Source organism: Myotis nattereri (assembly GCF_964212035.1).
Source record: "Myotis nattereri genome assembly, chromosome: 2".
NCBI classification, from domain to species: Eukaryota; Metazoa; Chordata; class Mammalia; order Chiroptera; family Vespertilionidae; genus Myotis; species Myotis nattereri.
The window spans coordinates 28,386,085-28,405,078 of record NC_138076.1 but is presented as its reverse complement, the minus strand read 5'-3'; the positions used below and the strand labels follow the sequence as shown (position 1 = coordinate 28,405,078).

General features: G+C 50.5%; 1 protein-coding gene across 1 annotated transcript in view; it reads right to left on the bottom strand.

The window, feature by feature from the left end:
* RASA3 (RAS p21 protein activator 3) overlaps positions 1-14,930 on the bottom strand; it is a 118,033-nt gene extending 103,103 nt beyond the window's left edge. The window contains exon 1 of the mRNA XM_081085047.1: positions 14,758-14,930. Coding sequence (XP_080941173.1) covers positions 14,758-14,812 — 55 coding nt within the window. The 5' untranslated portion in view covers positions 14,813-14,930. The remainder of the gene's footprint in view (positions 1-14,757) is intronic.
* Between the last annotated feature and the right edge of the window lie 4,064 nt (positions 14,931-18,994).

Genomic DNA, 18,994 nt, shown 5'->3' with positions numbered 1-18,994 from the left:
GGCCTTGCACATGTAAGGGGAGTGCGGGATGGGAGGAAGGCAATGAGAAGTGATCAGCAATCGCTCCTGACCAGAAGGGGCCAGAGAAGTGGGCATTTCCAACTCTGGCAGGCGTGCGGTCCAGCCACGAAACCTAGCTGTTCACTTGCTAAATGGTGCAAAATGGGCCAGGACCCCCATTCTACCCTTAAAAACAACACAACATACCTTATTCTTGGCTGGTCTTTAAACTGCATAGGCCAAAATGAGTGGAGTATTATTATGTATTTAATTTTTCCTGATAAAAGCAACTTGGATTTCTTCATCCTTCCCTAATCTTTGTTTACTCTTATGCTAATAAAATTTGGGCAAGTTTTTCATATCAACCTGAGAGTAGATTAAACATACTCCCTCCACAACTTGTTTGGTGTTGATTTCTCAGCAGCCCCATTTCCACGTGTACAGAGAAGGCAGACTCTCGAACTCACGGATGAAATGATCCAGAACTCCCAATGAACTCCGCAGATTAATGAACCCTGCAGATTAATGATGTGATTCTATTGCTCGGATGACACCTTGTGCAGAAAGCACCCCAGGCCGCAGCCCCGCCTGATGGAGAGGTCACTGCTGCAGGGGGCACAGGGCAAGGCCTACCCACTTACAAAAACCTCTGGCCCACTGAGGGCTTCCCTTGCTGTGGGGTAATCTGCAACTCAAACTTGCATCCAGAGACACAGTAGTGACAGCCTTGTTCCTCTGTGAGAGAAGCAACAGCTTCCTCTAGTATCTCTTGGGCATAGTTAGCACATGAATATAGTGCCTCAATGACCAGGCCCCCAGGATCCAAGAACAGCAGCCAAGGGTTAGAGCAATCATACCCCCACCCAGCACACAAAAGCAATGCTTTGTGCTTCGGTGCCTGTGTTTGGGTGGCGCCTGCAAGCTCTAAGTGCAGGCTCATCACAAGATAACTTCCTACAGTTTTTAAAATAGTTAATTGATTCACTAATACCCACTTCCTGTCATGAGAGCCTTGTGCCACAGAGATAAAAACCATAGAATGATCCAGAAAAAAAAGTTACAGAATTCAAAACAACATGCTAAGTAACTTCAATTGTCACCTAAAGTCCGTAGAATCAAATGGAGTGGCATGGCCCGCTGTTTTCCAGTTTTTTCCATAACATGTGCAACCTTGTATGGATTTTTTTTTTTTTTTAACTAAACTAAATGCTTTCTAACTAGCCCAGAAGTGAAAAACACCTCCTACTCCCTACTTCCACTGCATTCTGGGGGAAAAACACAGCCTCCTAGTTAGTATGTTGCTACAGACAATGTTTATTCCTACAAAACTGCATGTATATGTGCGACTATGCTTCTTGGTTAACATTGCACTTTTAAGTCATAACCAGATGCTTCAAGAAGTAGCATGACGCTCTCTAAGAAGAGAACACACAGGCTCAGAAGCATCCTACAGTCAAGTTGGCCACATCCTGGGGTCCCCTTGGAAGGCAACCTGATGGACCAAGTGTGCCAGGCCTACCCCCACCCCCATCCCATGTCCAATGGGCCCTATTTTACCTGAATGTGGTTTGCAACTCTGAAGCACACATATAAACATAAACATAAGAAACAGTGCAAATAATGTCCTGTCCTGCACTCCTGTTAATCTCTATGTCCCATCCCTAGTCTTCCCTGCTTCTGCTTTCCAAGGAAAATGGCACATTTCAAGGAACCTAAGAAGCCTCTGTTGCAAGACAGACCATTGTTATCTCCCTCTAAGAAAATGGGAAACACTGACAGTCGCTTGTCAACGCACCTTCTCCAGAACTGATCAACTGCACTTACCGATAGATGAATCTTTAAAAGAGGTAAAACACCGAGTTAACGTTTATTTCTTTCTAATGATTAAAGTTCTGCTCTTACTCAATGAGGCCACTGTATATAATGAAAACTAATTCTGCATATACAGTTTCTGTTATTTCTGAGAATTTGCTGGTTTGGAAAATACATTGAATGCAGTGTGTGTACATGTGTGTGCACATGCACAGGCATGCATGCATGTGTTTGTACACCTAGGTATGTTTCTGGAAGAATAGGAAGAGCAGCTTAGACCTGGCTCAGTTTACCTTAGCACAAAGGGGAGCTGACCTCCCCAAGACCTGAAAATTCCCCAGTTATTCATCCCATACACACGTGACTATGTCAATAAGTCTGTCTTGTTTATCCTTTAGTCTCTAACATCTTGGAAGGCAAGGCCTATGTTTTCTTTGCATTTTGTGAAATCCCCAGTTTATGGCTCCATGGACCCAACTACATGAAACACATAGGTGGCGCACATCAGATCCCCCTGGGCTGACTTCAGCTAGTAGTCAGCCTGTGTGTTTTGGAACTGCCACCTAAGCAACCCATGAGTGCTTTAGAGTGGGAGGAGAACAGCTAGTATTTGTGACTAATGCCTCAAGTCAAATTAAAAGTTCTTGTCATTGCTTATTGGAGTGACCCCAAAAAGTCATCTATCTTACACTGACTTCTGAATGCTACCCCATCCTGGTCCACCCCCAGTCTTCACACACAAAACCCGTATATATATATATATACACCCCACAATACTTCCCAGATCAGATGCATACGGAAGTGTACCAAATAGTTCTAAATACTGTATTTTATAAACAGTGCCAGCCCCACTTTGAGGCCATGGTGATACTAAAGCCTGGCCTATGTTCTAAAGCAAGAGGCAGGGCTTTAGAGAGCCATGTGCTTAGGCAACCATCCATCAGTCCATGATGGATTAGAGACCCGGTTTGCCGTTGCCTGGCCCTCGTTATCGAGAATCAGCAGATATATCCTACCTTTAAATAACAACTTTCTTGCCCTGGCACAGTATGGCTCAGTTGGTTCAGTATAGTCCCATTCACCAGAAGGTTGCTGGCTCGACTCCCCATCAGGACACATGCCTGGGTTGCAGGCTCAAACCCTGGTAGGGGGTTGTGCAGGAGGCAGCTGATCCATGTTTCGCTCTCACATTAATGTTTCTCTCTCTCTCCCTTCCCTTCCTCTCTCTCTAAAAAAAAAAAAAAAATCAATTAAAAATATTTTAAATAAAACTACATTCTTATATTCACAAATATGGTGGATTCTATGCAGTTACCAACAGGAAAGCTGACTGGGGCAGAGGAGACGGCAGTGCACAGAAGGGCAGGATTGGGTAGTACCACCTCTCCAGTGTTCCGAGAGAAAAAAGGAAAAATACAGAACTAAATTGTTAGTTCTATATTACAGTGAATCATGATCAGAAGAAAAAGAAATAAAAGACCAATCTAATTTGAAGGACAAGACACCCAGCCTGCTCCCTCCTCATGCCTCCTGACCGCTCCCCTCAGCTCCTGAGCTAAACAGTCTGCTTGCCCTGGAAGGGCATAAGGTAGAGAGAGAAAGTCTTCCCCGAAGAGAACACTGGAATATACTTTAGTAAAGAAAATCAACAGAAAACCAAGGTCCTGAGCAAAAACATAATGACAAGTGGTTTCTTTCTTCCCACGCGACCCTTTATTTCCAGTCAGGACGTGAATAAACACATTCTTGGGTCCAAATGCTGAAACCCTTTCTCCAAATACTTGATGCAGAGCTGAACGGGGCAGGAAATGATGACCAGAGAAAGGAATGCCGCAGATTCCAGATGGATGGAGCCAGCTGGGGGTGCTCAGGAAGCTGCTGAGGTCTGAACATCACCTCCCATGATTTGTTAGGAAGTCATCACCATGGAAGTACAACTGCAAGGAGACAATCGCGCCATCTGTAGCCCACCCAGCTCAGAGGGACTCCCACCAGGCCAGGCCATCCCCCTTCCAGGGAGGTGTTGGCTTGGGCTGCCAAGCTAGGGGCTCTCACTGAAGCAAGCTGGTTAGTCCTTGGGGTTTGTACCTGGTATGAAGCAAGAGCTGGATACAAACACCCTCTGACTCTGCCCCAAGTTAACAGGTGGACGGAACTTCCCATCAAAAACTACAGAATCATCCAGGGATCGCCTTCCCCTTACTGACACCAGACACGCTCCGGTTCCCCTGCAGGGAGCAGACTTCCATGAGGCGAGGTGGGACACTGCTCACTTCTAAATGATTACAACTCAAGTACCAGTGTTTGCAATGGTTTCTTTTTCATGTGTCCCCTAGACTAACATCTCTCTCACTTGAATTCCAGTATATTCTCCTGAGTGGCAGAGCCCAGCCTAGGGACCTCAGAGCTGGTGGAAGACTGGGAGCTCCCATCTGACTACAGTCAACTGAGAGAACAGGCCAGAAACAGGGGAAAAACTATAAGAAAACCCCCAGGTTGGGGGCCTAAAGAGTTAAAGGTTTCTGATACAAATACAAAATATTAAAAAACCAAAAACAATTGTAGTAAAAGCTCTCAAGCCATAGAAAGTGGAAAGGCAGGTGTCCCAGCAGTGAGGCCCCAGGGCAGGCGGTGGGGGCCTCAGCAAGCAGCCCTCGGGGCTCTCAGACTGCATGTGTCCCCAAACACACACCCACAGACCCCCTGGGATCAGACTGCATGAGCCATGTGACCACCGCAGTGTCTCTGCAGCCTCCACTGTGTCTGGAAGAAAAAACAAGATTAAGGCTTGCTTGAGAAACAAGATCCATTGTGTGTGTGTGTGTGTGTGTGTGTGTGTATACTGTATGTCTACATACACATACACACACACACATATTGATTTCAGAGAAGAGGATAGAGGGAGAGAGAAATAGAAACATCAACACTGAGAGAGAATCGCTGATATCATTGATCGGCTGCCTCCTGCATGCCCCACACTGGGGATCGACCCTCAACCTGGGTATGTGCCCTGACTGGGAACTGAACCGTGACCTGCTGGTTCATAGGTTGATGCTCAACCACTGAGCCATGCTGGCTGGCAAGACCCATGTTTATACTCCACACTCCTTACTCCGGCACACAAGGCTGGTTCCCTGGTGCCATGGATCTTGGCTATGGGGAAACAATCCGCAGAAGCTGCTGTGAGCCTTCCTTATACCTCCATCCCACCACCACATTGGGCACACGGCACTATGTACCTCTACCCCTGAAACAGGCCCCAGAGCCTGTGTGGGTGGTGTGTGTGTGTGTGTGTGTGTGTGTGTGTGTGTGTGATGTATACATGTTTGTCTGTGTCACATGTTTATATGTACACATAGTTGCATGTGTGTGCACATGTGCCCATGAATTGTGCCCATATGTTTCTGTGTTTATGTCCAGCAGTTGTTCGGGGCTTAGGGAGTGTGGTGTGTGTTTGCCATGTGAGCATGATATAAGCAGAATTTACCACACTTGAAACTCACCCCTATGAAGTAGATAAAATAGCCAATTGTTTGATCCTAAGTTAAAAACCATTTATGGCTGTCCGACAGGCCAGCATAGCCTCCGGAAAAGGCAGCCCAGTCCCTAGTAATCTGGAATTCCCCATCCCAGCCCCCAGCCCAAAGGCCATGGGAAAGCCAGCCCATCACAGCATCCTACGCAGACATCTAACAAGAAGCCAGTTTGGTCAGGTCCCCTGGGGTCTGCACACTGAAGGAGTTTCCGGAACAGTTCTTTTTCCTGGATCTCTGCTGATAGCTCTGTACCACAGTCTGACCCCAGCCTTGGAAAGCCCCAATTTAGCTGGGCCAACATAAGCAGATGCCCAGAGGCGTGGAGGCCTGGGGCTGAAGCCCCCTCCTGTATGCCCAAGTTTAACTGCCCCACTCCCCTCGCCTCCCCCCCATCTGCCTTGCCACAGAGCCTCCGTCTGTAGGTCTCAGAAGTGGCTCAGGCATTTGAGGCAACTCAAGACACTCAGCTGGGAAGTGGGTCAGCAGGCTGCAAGCCCCCAGCTGTCGTGGCCTCTCGAGGACCTCAGTGAGTCCCATAAATGCCCATTTGAAGATTCACTGAGAAGGAGAAGGCCTCGGGTGGGAAATCAGCTCTCTGTTTGAGGAAGTGATCTGATACACACCCAAGCAGGCTGCGCCTTACTAACCACAGGAGCACCTGGTAACTGCAAGTTCATCACAGGACAACGTAGGCTGTCATAAACGCACTTGCTGTGTGACCTCGGGAGCCTCCCTGCACAGAATCAGTACAACGTCCTACAGGAGCCGTCTTGGCATCCCTCGGCAGGTCCGTGGCTCCCGGAGCCAGGCCTGATCTGTGAAAATGGACAGCATACACAAAATCAAACAAACCGGCTGTTCTGGTAACTCCCAGGAATGGATTTAGAACCCAAAGGAGAAACTACAAGAGCTAAAAAGAAAATGAAATCTTTTTCCTCAAAAGAGAAAAACAACATAAAACAAAGCTAAAGAGAAGATTTGGGGTAGATGTAGCATCCTCAACCATTTCACGGGCTTGGCTGTGTGAGGAGCACTGGAGGTTACTCTGTGTGGCTTCTTATCATGACAAGGAAGGAGGAAACTGGCCCTGACTCAAGGGGCCTGCACACAGATCACACCTAGCTGGACCCGCGTGGCGCCTTACAAAACTATGAATCCAACAACAAGGCTCACAAGAGAGATACACGAATAATTAGCGCCCTTAACTCTGTTCAGTGTCCCCAAGAAGCCAGAAGCCTGAGCCCAATCCCAGAATCCTGTCTGTCCCAGAGGCGGGCAAAGGGGAAGAGGGTCCCCAGGAAAGGCCTGGTGACTTGGTCCTGGTCCTGGTGCACTCAGCTGCTGAGCAGGAAGCACGGCGGCGTCCAGGGCGCAGGGGGATGCAGTCACCTGGTTAGGAGAGCACCGCCGCCCGACAGGAGGACTTGACCTTTGGATTGTATCCTGCTGGCAACTGGGGGCCAAGAGAGAAGAATTCTCTACATTTGGGAAACTTTCAGGTCACAGGAACAGAAGCAATGTGAGAGGAAAACACATTCCTCGGCTGACTCGGAGTGAAGGGCACAGTGCTCTGTGTCTAGAAAAGGTCCCGATGTCCTGCGTAACCCTGAGCGTGGCTCCCAGCCTCCCTCCAGCCCTCCTGGGAGACACTGACCGTAACAACATGTTTTACATGTTGAGATGCAGCATTTACCAACCACGGGCTTATCCCGGGAGGCGAACTGTCCCCAATGTGGGGCTCAAACTTACTCGAAAACTGAAACTAACAATGCCAAATTTCGGGAGAGGGAGCTGCGGCCCTGGGGAATCCAGCCCTGCATGCAGAAACACGCCTAGCATTTGCCGACACTCCAAGAGCGAGGAATCACTATCTCTGATCCCACGGTCATCTTGATGATCCATCATTTCCAGCAGGGATTAAAACACACACACACACACACACACACACACACACACACACACTCAAACCAAAAGCTCCCCAGACACTCTGATCCCTGGGTAGGTTCCCGCATGTGAGAACCACTTCCTGGGTTCCGGCCCACGGAGAGAGCTGAGGAGCCAGGAACTGGGAGACACTCATCTCCTTATTTCCAAGGATGATCACGGGACTTGCATTTATACCAAAGTTTAAATGTGTTAACTGTTCATTTTGGAAGCTGCCTCACACTTCAAGAAAACACCGGGCCATCTGCTGCGGATGACGTGCCTTCAAGTTCCCTTTCACCCGTGTCTGAGTTTTCTGAACACAGCAGCCGGGGCGCCAAACCCGCTCGGCGTGTCGGAGCTGGTCCGAGGCCCCTCTCATGAGCCAATCCTGGCCCCTCCGCTCCAGCAGCCTCCACTGTGCTCCAGCTGGCTAGTCACTCATTTCTGCACTCCGGCGGCAGCCCTACTGCTGTCTCTCTCACACTCTCCCTGTACAGAGCGAGCCTTCTATAATCCAGGTAAACCATTTTCTCTTCTGGGCCTTGGTTCCTCTACAGAACATGGTTCTATCCATTTTTAAAGTTGTTGTGTTTTTAAAGTCTCTATTTACTTATCTAGATACAAAATTTCATATCCGTGCATGAGAGTCATGCCCTTGCTTTTTCAAAACAGACCTTTAATTTCTTACATGCTTCCCTCTTCCTTCCGAAGCCTTTCCACACTCCCCACCACTCGCGTCTGACTGACGGGCTTGTGCAGGTCTTGATTTCCACGTCTGCACCTGTTTACCTGGCTTTTACTGCTCTTTAAGGGGATGATCGGAGATAGACTTTCTGTATTTTGCTTTCCTTTCTAGTCATACCCCATGGAACTTCCTGCACGTCACATGGCCTGGCCGGGCTCTAACTCATTCCTCTGAAAGCTGCATAATATTCCACGCTGTGGAAGCACCCTTCCAACTGGCATACACTTTGTTTTCACTTTTGCTATGTGTCCATTTAACCCTGACTGCAGTGCTGCTGCCATGAGCATTCCTGTACATCTCTGCCTACCAGTCAAGGTTAGAGCATTCCGTCACGCTGTGAGCTCCTCCTCTCCTTTGCGGAGTACAGACCCCCACCCTGACATCAGGATGCAGAAAACTAGACAACCAGTGAGGATGCACCCTCACTTCCCTCACCTCCCCCACCCGACCCTGCCAAGGCCATGATCTTACGTCTGCTCTCTCACCTTGGACTCTCCAGGAGTGACCAGCAGCTGCAGGACTCGACATTCAAGTCCCCACAAGGCCCATCTGAGTGCTCCACTCTACCCACTCCGAGGCCAGAGGCCCTATCCACACGCCTCACTGGCCGCTCCAGCCAACCACTGCTGTCCCCCAAAGCTGCGTCCACTGCCCGGCTCTATGTCACACAATGTCTCCCTCCTTCTCCAAACTCTTAATGGTAGGTTCAAGGCTGCGTTCCCCCTGATGCCTGACCTCGCCCACCTGCTATCGGCACAAAGTGCAGCTGTCCTATCTGTTTAGTGGGAACTCTAATTTGCTGCAAGGTTAACATAACAAATAGCTTCAAATTGGGGCTTCAAATCACACTGGTAACACCTGTCAATAAAGAGCAGAGCAGTGGAAGTATCGCAAGCTCATTAAGCTCCCCCAGAAGGTCTTACTCTCCACTTTGACGAAGAAACTGAGGCAGAGGGAACTTGGATTTGTCTGAAGACACAGAATTAGCAAGAAAACATAGCCGTGACTCAGTCTTTGTGGTTAGCTACACCCTCCACCCTCTCCAGCGCTGGCTCCGGGGCTGTGGTCCCCACAGCGGCCTGCAAGCTCCACCTGTGAACACAGAAGCCCGACCATCTTCACTCACGTAAGTGCGACTTGCAAACCTCGCATCTCAGGCCTTAGCAGCTACCACTTCTGGTTCTTCCCAGCGAATACATCCATCTCCTTCTAAACATGTATTTGTCTTAAGACGAAGACATGCTGCACCAGTCTTCTCACTCCCCAAGCACCTTCAGGAAGGTGGGCGTGTTTATACACTCAAATGCCTCATTAGCTTCAGAGAAGCAAATCTAAACGTTTTCTACCAAATGCTATATTGCAGCCAGGTGACCCATCTACAAGGCTGCCTCAGGCTCACCTGCCCAGTGCCTTGGGGGTTGTATGGGGGAGGGGGGTGGCCCTTCTCGAAGAACCATCTCTGGATTTCTGCATTCTGTTCAAGATCAAATCTTCACAATTTCTCTCCTCTCGGACTCCTACCCCAGCGACCCCTGGTCAGTGGCTCAGAGCAACCGGGCCAGCACTTGCCGCAAAGTTTCCCAGCCCTTCACTATCCCCACCTCCAACCACCACCACCACCACCACCACCATTCAAACCCAAGATCATGGACAAAGAAAAGACAGATAGTATTAAGTGGTGAGGAGAACAAGAACGCTGGCATAACACAAAAGTGGGTTCAAATCCCAGTTCCGCTCTTACAGGCTGGGTGACTTTGGGCAAGTTATTTAAGTTCTAGAAGTCCCCCTTCCTCGAAGCAAGTGTCCTGGAGTTGTGAGAATTTGAATTACAGTGAGATAATACACACAAGCTATACACTTGAAGTCTGCATCCCTCTCCACCCCCACATGCACACACAGCAAACCCACCCCCTTCCCAGGCAAAACCTGGAGCCACAGGCTGAAATCACCCTTGGCCCTGAGCCCAGCTGCTCCCCAAGCACAGTCCCGTTCTGCACATTAGTCCTTAGGGGTTAAAAATAGCACAGGCAGCTAGCTGATCTCGGTTAATAGAATATCCAGGTTAATTTTAGCATCAAAAAGCTCAGGAGAATATAAAATCCCTGATGCCAAGAACCACGTGTGGCCAGCACAGCCTCTTTTTACACTGTCACACACACACACACACACACACACACACACACACACACACAACTAATGTCACTGACATCACTCAAATTCACAAAAGGTTTTCTCTAACTGAGAACACAATTTTTCTTCAACCTGTGAAGCCACTACAACTAACAATAACTACCTTAACTTAGTAAACAGGACCACCACCTCATCTGATCCATATCATAGGAACCTGTGAAGGTCACACTACTGTTTCCCATGGAGGAAATCGGGTTACATATCACACTGTTAGCGGAGCGCACCTAGAACCCTGAGGTCCCAACACCTGTGGTCTGAGTCTTTGCGCCATCTCCCCTCCTCACAGCTGAGTGGCCAAGGGAGGCGCAGGCTAGGGACCCTCGCCACGGTTCCCTGCTCTCCTCTCATTCAGCGCCCTGCCCTGCCTAAGGGACCCCCGGCTCCTGGTGGGATTACATTTGCCACTCGGTGGAGGGAAGGCAGAGGCTGGGGCAGGCCCGCAAGCAGGCCCACGTTTTGCTGAATGGGAGGAACGGCCAGTTCCGATGTGCTTGTGCTGGACCCAGACTGCCATCGCCCTTCTTGGCGGACAAGCCCTAATCTGACAGAGAAGGAACATGAGAGCTTGCTCTGAGCCCAGTGAGCAAACGAGGTGCAGCCGGATCCAAGGAGAAGGAGGGGAGATACAGGGTCAGAGGAAGGCCTGCCGCAAGGAACCAGGCGGAGCTCAGCCTCCCATGGGACACAGCCGTTAACACACCGAACAGATCCAAACGGCACCCTCAGACGGATGCGGAAAACCATTAACAGAGCAGGCGGGCTTTCCTCACTCTGAAGTGCAAGGCTATGCTTTTTTATTTTTGCGGGGGACTGGGGGGGGGGGGGGGGGCGGGCTTGAAAGAAACACCATTGTCTGTTGCTCTTAAGTGAACACATTTATCAAGATGACACTTCAAAATGAGTAGTAACTATTATGGAAAAGGAACATATCCTTGCGAAGTGAGGCTATCGAGCAAATGCTTAAAGAAAGGAGCATTGGTCCCCAAACAACGCTGCCCAGCAGAAGTGATCTCGCGTGGGTTCTTCCCCAACCAGAGTCTAGAAATCTTCTAGCTGCTTCCCTTTCAGCGCTGAAGTCCTGACTCATGGAAAGTCAGAACACACTTCCTCAAAGCGGTCAGCCCATAGGAAGTGCGTCCAGTTTACAAGACAAGAGACGCTGGTGTAAAAACAGTTAATAACCGGCACCAGAGACAGACAGTGTTTAAGATTTTTAAGTGTCCTGAAGAGCTATCCAGGATAACACCGCAAGACTCACATGGGGAAAACAACAGGTTCAAGACCAGGACTCCAAATAGTTACATAAAAACATCTCACTTGTATTCGGTACTTTCTTATGCATTATCTCATTTGCAAAAGGTGGAAGGAAAAAGAAAAGGGAAGAGGGAAAAAGAGACTCTTTCCATTTCCCCCAACTTTAGCCTTTCAATGAGACCAAGTTACCATCACACTTTCCAAAACAATTTCAGGACTAAAGGCCAAACTCTTACACGTAAAAAACAAACAAACAAACAAACAAACAAAAAACACCTCTTCATCCCCTCCAAAGTGTTCTGTTTTTTTTCTTAGCAACAGTAGTGATATTGCTCTTACTGGTATAACTTTAGGGAGAATTTTTCATTTTGCCTTTTTCTGGGAGTGAGGCAGGCAGGCGTTAACGCAAGGCTGAACAACGTGGTCTTGTAAGCTCCCACCGGATGCAGTAGACAATAAGAGCCTGCATTTTGCAAATGGAAAAATAAGGCTATGAAAGGGGAGGACACTTGCCCCGGGTCATCCAGCAAGCCAACAGCAGACACGGGCATGCAGCCAGCTAGCCTGGAAACAAGGCTCAGAGATGAATGGACAGCTCGGCCAGTGTCTCTCCAAAGAAGGAGAGGCGAGCATGCATGTGACGGTGTGTGCGGTGTCTCATGCACATCTGCCCCTCCTCCAAATCAACTCCAGCGTCCCTCATCATGCAGGCCAGTCAGAGCCGAGACTGGCCACAAATAGAGGACTAGGGAAAGAAATCGGCACACCACCCACCTCGGGATCATCATCATCCTGCTCTACTAACGGCTTTCCCACAAGTTAAAGGAGACTGCCCCAAACCAGCCCACCCACACTTCACCTTCCGGGTCTCCAGCCCAGCCCAGCCCAGCCCAGGCTCTAACTCAGCGGCACAGCCTCATCCATTTCTGTGCCCAGACACAGAAGGAGGCCCTGCCTGTTCTGTGTGTAGGCCCTGACTCTCTGCATGCCCGCAGCTACAAAGGTGAGACACAGATGTCACCCTCCTGTAGCCCAGCCCTATAGGCAAGGACCCTCCTCAGGAAGGAGAGAAAACAGGGGCTTCTCGGAGCTGGAACCATGTGCAGGGAGTTGGATGGCTGCTGCACAGGTGTTTCTACCTCACTGCTATAGCTCCCAAACATGGGGGTGGGGGATCCAGAGGCTCTGACAATACCCATTCCCCATGTGGGGTTAGAGATGGCAGATGTTCCCATCACTGCACTAATCCTCAGCTGAGCTGGGTGTTTCTCTCGCTTGTTTAAAGTGCAGCACACAAGAGAGGCCACCAAACAGTGTCGTCTAACCCCCTTCTTCCACACAGGCCCCTCCATGCTGGGGTCCAGAACGCTCCCAGGAGTGTGCACTTGACAGGCAGTGGGGCTGCCTCCCCTGGACCTTTGAGTGTCTCCTCGCCCTCTTGCTTCACGCACTATGCCATCCTGGAAAGAAATCAATGCTCTCTACTTAATAGACCGCCATTCCAGAGCCCTCCTTGAGCAGAGTCTGAGGCCGGCTTGCTGTGCTGGGCCCTGGACCACACAGTCCCCAGACCCATTCCTGTCTACTGCACCCAGAAGCTGGCACACTCCCCACCACCACACCCACACTCCAATGCCCCTATCTTCTCCCCTTGATTTTCCAAGGAAGCACCTCAAATCCTTGGGGGTCCACCACGAAACGCACTGGACCCAGGCAATGAGCGAGGGCTCTTGGCTGAGGGAACCCTAACAGAGGCACTTTCCCCTGCCCCCGCTTTGGGTGGCGTTCAGTGTTGAATCTCTCAGTGTGAGAGTGCAGCAGACTTGAACCAAGTAAACAAGAGCAGCCCTCTCCAGGCTGACTCCCCGGGATGAAGCGCTGCCACATGCTATCTGCAGTGCTTCTGAGCCAAAAACCAACAGCGCCTCAGCAATGATCCATAAACCAAAATAAAGCAGACAGGAAACAACATGCTGATTTGGGGTAGCTGGAATTCCTCAGGCAGCATCAAATGTCATCAGCAACTGACACTTCAGCAGTCACTAGGTGCCTGGCGCGGTTCCCAGTGGCCCTGTTTCACGGGGGAAGAGATGGGAATGTGGAGCACTCCCAGCCACAGGGAGGTCAGCAGGCAGGAAGGACCCTGAGCGTGACGACACGCTGGGTCCTCAGAAGCCCTCTCCAACATGAACTGTCCTCTCACCCGGCACTTTCATGGCATTAACGTCTAACAGTAATTCCAGGCATAGATCTTGCTGGGTTTTTTGTGTTGTTTTTTTTGGGGGGGTGAGGGGATGGAGGGGGGGACTTGCTCATTACCCTCCCAAGATAAAACAGAACTGGAAAAAAAAAAAACAGATCTCTCCAGATAAACCCAGGAAATCCAGATATAGCCCTCCAGCCCCCTCCAGAATCTGCATTTCATTTCCCTCCCCCAGTTCTTGAGTCCAGTGGGAAAGGCAGAATCCTCCTGGCCTGGGTGACAGGGCCTGGCCAACAGCTCCCTCCGCCAGTTCTCAATGGAAGGTGGGGGAGGGGTGCTCCCTGCCCTGAGGGAGCCCGGGCCAGCGATTGCTCCACACATCCACAGGCAGACATGTGCGCACACAAACACGCAGTCACCGGCACAGACGTGTGCACACGGGCACATGTGCACACAAAAACACACACCCACACAGCGGTGTGCACACACGGGCACCGGTCAACAGCCCAACCCGGGCCCTGGCCCTGGGGGAACATGAGGAAGAGCCAACACGTTCACAGAAAAGGAAGTTTCTGGGTGCAGCAGCCGAGGAGATGCTGAACCCTGAGATGGGTGGATTTGACACCTGAAATGCACGCATCCAGAGTCTCCACACGCGCGCACGCATTTAAGCGCACACACAGGCGCACACTCTTAGAGGGAACGGACCCGCGCCCTACAGCGCACCACCCCCTCCGTGCAGGCGACCCCACTCCCGACAATGCACCTCCAGGGGCTTGGGGAGCTGAGTTCCCGAAGCCGCCGGGCCTGGCTCGGCCCAGTCACCGACCTCTGGGAAAGGTGGGGAGGGGGCCGCGGCTGGCGGACCGGCAGTCCTGGGGGAGGTGAGGAGGGGGCCGTCCTGGGGGCACAGCCAACTGACCGCTGGTGCCCACGAGGGGGGAGGGGCGCGGCCCGCGGACCAGCAGTCCCCGGGGGGTGAGGAGGGGGCCTCGGGGAGCGCGCATCTCCAGGAGCGGATCCGGGGCCTGGGGGCGCCGACCGCGAGACCCGCGAAGACCCCGCTGCCCCGCCGGCTCCCGGACGCTCACCGATCTTGATCTTCACGCTCTGGAAGACCCGGAGTCCCTCTTCTTCCACCGCCATGCTGGTCGGGTTCGCGCGCGGAGTCCCGCCGAAGAGCCGAGCCGAGCGGCCGCACAGTCCCGGCTCTGCGCCCTACCCAGCGCCCGCCGGGTCGGGGGCGCCCCGGCCTCCCGGCCCCACCCACGCGCCCGCCCAGCGGTCCTACCCAGCTCCCCATTGGCCGAGGGCCGGCCGAGGGGCGAGGACGTGACGGCTCCGCCCACTGCGCGACCCCAACTGCCCATTGGTCGAGTCCGGGGGAGGGGCGGGGTCTGTTTCAGCGGTGGGAGCCCGAGGGACCCGGGGCGGGTGGAGGTGGCTGGGGGACAGGGAATGGGGGGACTAAGGGGGACGCGGAGAAGGGTACCGCGGGAGGGGCGGGGGGAGGGACCTAAGAGGAGAGCGGGGAGGCAGCGCGGAGGGGACCGGGTGAGGGAGGGTGAGGGGGGGTTGCCCGACGGGGTTTGGGGGTGGGAAGCCTCGCGGCGAGTCCCGGGCTACTAGGGGAGGCGGGGGAACGGGCCAAACCCTGCTGTCTGCTCTCTGCCTCAGGCATCTGCAGGGTCCCCTCCTCACTTCTTTTTTTCTCCATGTGCCTTTTATTTATTTTTAAAATTCTTTAAAGTATTACACATAGTAGTACATATATCTCCTTTTTCCCCCCCATTGGCCTTCCCCCAGCCTCCCCTACCCCCTAGAGCATGCCCTCCCCCCCCCCCCCCGCAGTGTTTTGTGTCCATGGGTTGTGCTTATATGCATGCATACAAGTCCTGCGGTTGGGGAGGGGGTGGAAAGAGATTAACCTCCTCACTTCTTTTACTTCTCTGTCTCAAGGTCCCCTCCTGACTTCCTCTCCACTTCCCTTCTCCCTTTTATCTTCATGGGGCCTATACCCCACACACACACACACACACACACACACACACACACACACACCCTGCATATACCAGAATAACAGCTTAATGGAGAGAGGGGTCTGTTCTTTTCACTGCTTTATCCTCACTGCCTAAAACAAATAAGAATAAAAATAAATGCTTGAGTATGTGTTTAAAGCATTAAGAATCATTCCTTACCCTAACTACCCTCGATCATCCTTGAGTTTTGAGTTTATCCTCTCAAGACCTTCACTTCTGGTGTTTACTGGCAGTTTAACATGGGAGTTGAGGAAAGCAGCTCCTTGGTTCAGACTTCAGTGCTGCTGCCTCTAACTCTGGGGCCTGGGGAGATTTCCGTCGGCAATGCTGTGCCCTGCCTCCCAGATTTCCCCCTTAAGACCAAGGCTTTGCCTCCAGTCGGATAACGGAATAGCTCCCCCAGCTCCTGAGCCTCTCAGAGGATTGTGGCTAAGCTGCTTCTCTGCCCATCCTTCTTGCCTCTCACGCTCCCGGGACTTCTTTGAGAACATTCCTGATAAAATCCTGCACACAGATCTCTGCCTCCGAGTCTGTTTCCAGGGGAACCCAACATAAGGTAGTTGGACCAGGAGCGTCTGGGAGCAGTCTCTGTGAGGGAATCTGAGAGCTGGACTCCCACGGGCACATCGCTGGAGGCACAGCAGCCCTGGTGCTGTAGCACGGGTGAGCCTGGAACACAGCGGTGGGTGCAGTGTCGCAGGCATTGCAGAGGGTGGGGAAAGCAGCGATTATTTGGACTATGGGATCAGGTTGCTCTTGCTGAGGGCAAGGCAATGGAAAAAAATCACTTATCTAACAAAAAAATATGACAGAAAGAGGGCTTTCCTAGTACCATGTGAAGACACTCTCATCTCCTGCAAGGCGGGGGGGGGGGGGGGGGGGGGCATGGATCAGAGCCAGGACTTAATCATGAAGATTGAGAGAAGGTTGATTGCTCAACCCAAGGAAGGTTGCTGTACTGAGGTCAGGACCCTGGTTGGGAAGAAGGGAGTCCTTGAGGCTTGGGGGAACAACCTCTGGATTAACACACTCAAAAATCTTGAACCCCAGGTTTTCTGAATCTTCTGGACCTGGAGAGGTGTCCCACTACTCCCTGTTAAGGCAAGTGCTCTCCATGCTTAAAGATGATACAGAGGCTTTTGCAAAGCAATACAGACACCCCAGTGGTCTGCCTCCAACTCACTCCTCCACAACATTTGCATCCCCCAGCTGGAAAAGTGCTGGACCTGACCAGGGAGCTTCAGGGTCTATGAAACCTATGCCAGAGGGAGCTGGGGAGTAAATGCAAAGCCAAATCCAGAGAAAGTTGGACTTAGGGGAGGCATAACATAAAGAGAGATCAGGTTAGAGTTGATTGATACGGGATTATTCAACCCTGGTACAGAACTTGGCACCCTGGCAAAGACCATGTGGAAGCTTGTAGAAAGTGATGTCCCACACTAAATAAAGTGGAAATGCCAAGTGGGCACAGCACACAGCAGAGGATAGCATCCAAATGCTCTGAGAAGTGACGCAGGAGAGTAAATATTTCCATAAAATAGGAAAACCTGTTGCTGACCCGGAAAGTCAGAGATCAAGACTATCCTAAAAGGTCCTTTCATTCACCAGTCCCGCCTCTGATATCAGATAGGTCCTAGAGGATGACAGTGGACCGCCACAAGCTAAACCACACAGTAGCCCCAACGGTAGCTGCAGTGCCAGCTGTGGGCCACTGCCAAGACACATCAGCACAGCCTCTGGTCCATGGTGTGTGGCCGTGCAGCTGACAAATGCACTCTTCTCCAACCCTAAAAAGAAGGCAGCTTACATCATATGGCATAGACTCTAGCACATACAATCTTGCCCCCCCCCCCCGCCACTCCCCCCCCCCCACACACACACACACAAGGCTTTCCTGCCCTCTGTTAGAATATACTGTAGGGACCTGGACCATCTGGACAGTTTGCAGAACATCAATTTGGATCACTACATTGATGATATTTTAATCAGGTAGATGAGCTAGAAGTTGGCAATTCGTGGGAGGCTTTGATAAGACATGTGCTCACAGAGTAGGAAATAAATGTATGAAGATTCAGGAGATCCCCACATGAGTGGGGCAAGATGCTCATGAGCCTGGGCTTCTCTTTCCCTTTAAGAAGCACAGAGGCCTGCACAGCATACTTCCGGGATTCCTTCCTTAACAAAACTCAACTCCACAGAACTATGCAAGCACCATGCCTTCTCAAATCTGTGCTCTGTACAAAGGAATTGATCATTAGTTTTCTAAACTAGGATCTATTCCCTAAGACAGTGGTTCTCAACCTTCCGGCCCTTTAAATACAGCTCCTCATGTGGTGACCCAACCATAAAATTATTTTCGTTGCTACTTCATAACTGTAATGTTGCTACTGTTATGAATCGTAATGTAAATATCTGATATGCAGGATGGTCTTAGGCGAACCCTGTGAAAGGGTCGTTCGACCACCAAAAGGGTGGCGACCCACTGGTTGAGAACTGCTGCTAAGTGGTGTGATAATAAGAGACAGGAAAATGTTGAAAGATGAAAGGAAAAGGGGATGACTTCACAGAAAGTATCTGTAATCTCTTTTGTTTATAACTCAGTTACATTTTTCTCTCTTTAATAGAATTCTCTTCTGTACGCCCCAAAAATATTTCTTGGATAGTGCCAATCTATCAACAAGTGGATATTTATTTATTATTAAGACAGCATCATTAGATCATTTACAGCGGGGCCTTGACTTACGAGTGTCCTGACTAACGAGTTTTTTGAGATACCAGCTGTCTCTCGGCCGATTTTTTGCATTGAGTTGATAGAGTAATTTGAGTTAACGAGCTCCTTAACAAGCTCCTTAACGAGCTCAGTCTCAGAACGAATTAAACTCGTAAGTCAAGGCCCCACTGTATTATGAATATCAGATCAACCTACTTTCAAAGGATTTGAAGTGACATAAAATTAAATGACCAGTATTTAATAAAATAATTTTGAAAGAGTACAACAAAAGCATTGAAGGAAGACATTTTCGTATCAAACATCTATGGTAAAAACAGCAACTGCAATGAATATCTGCGCTCAGCTTTGAGTTTCCTAATAGTCAAGGTGAAAAGGGAAAGATGGAAATATGGTATCTTACACACGTTATATTATCTAATAAAAAGAAGTGTATCCGTTTTTCAGAGAAGACAGTATTTTGGCCTATGAAGCAACATGAAAAATTTTTAGACAACTTTTTCGTTAAAGATATTCAACAAGTTAGGGAAAGATGTTTTCAATCTCAAATGACTAACCTTT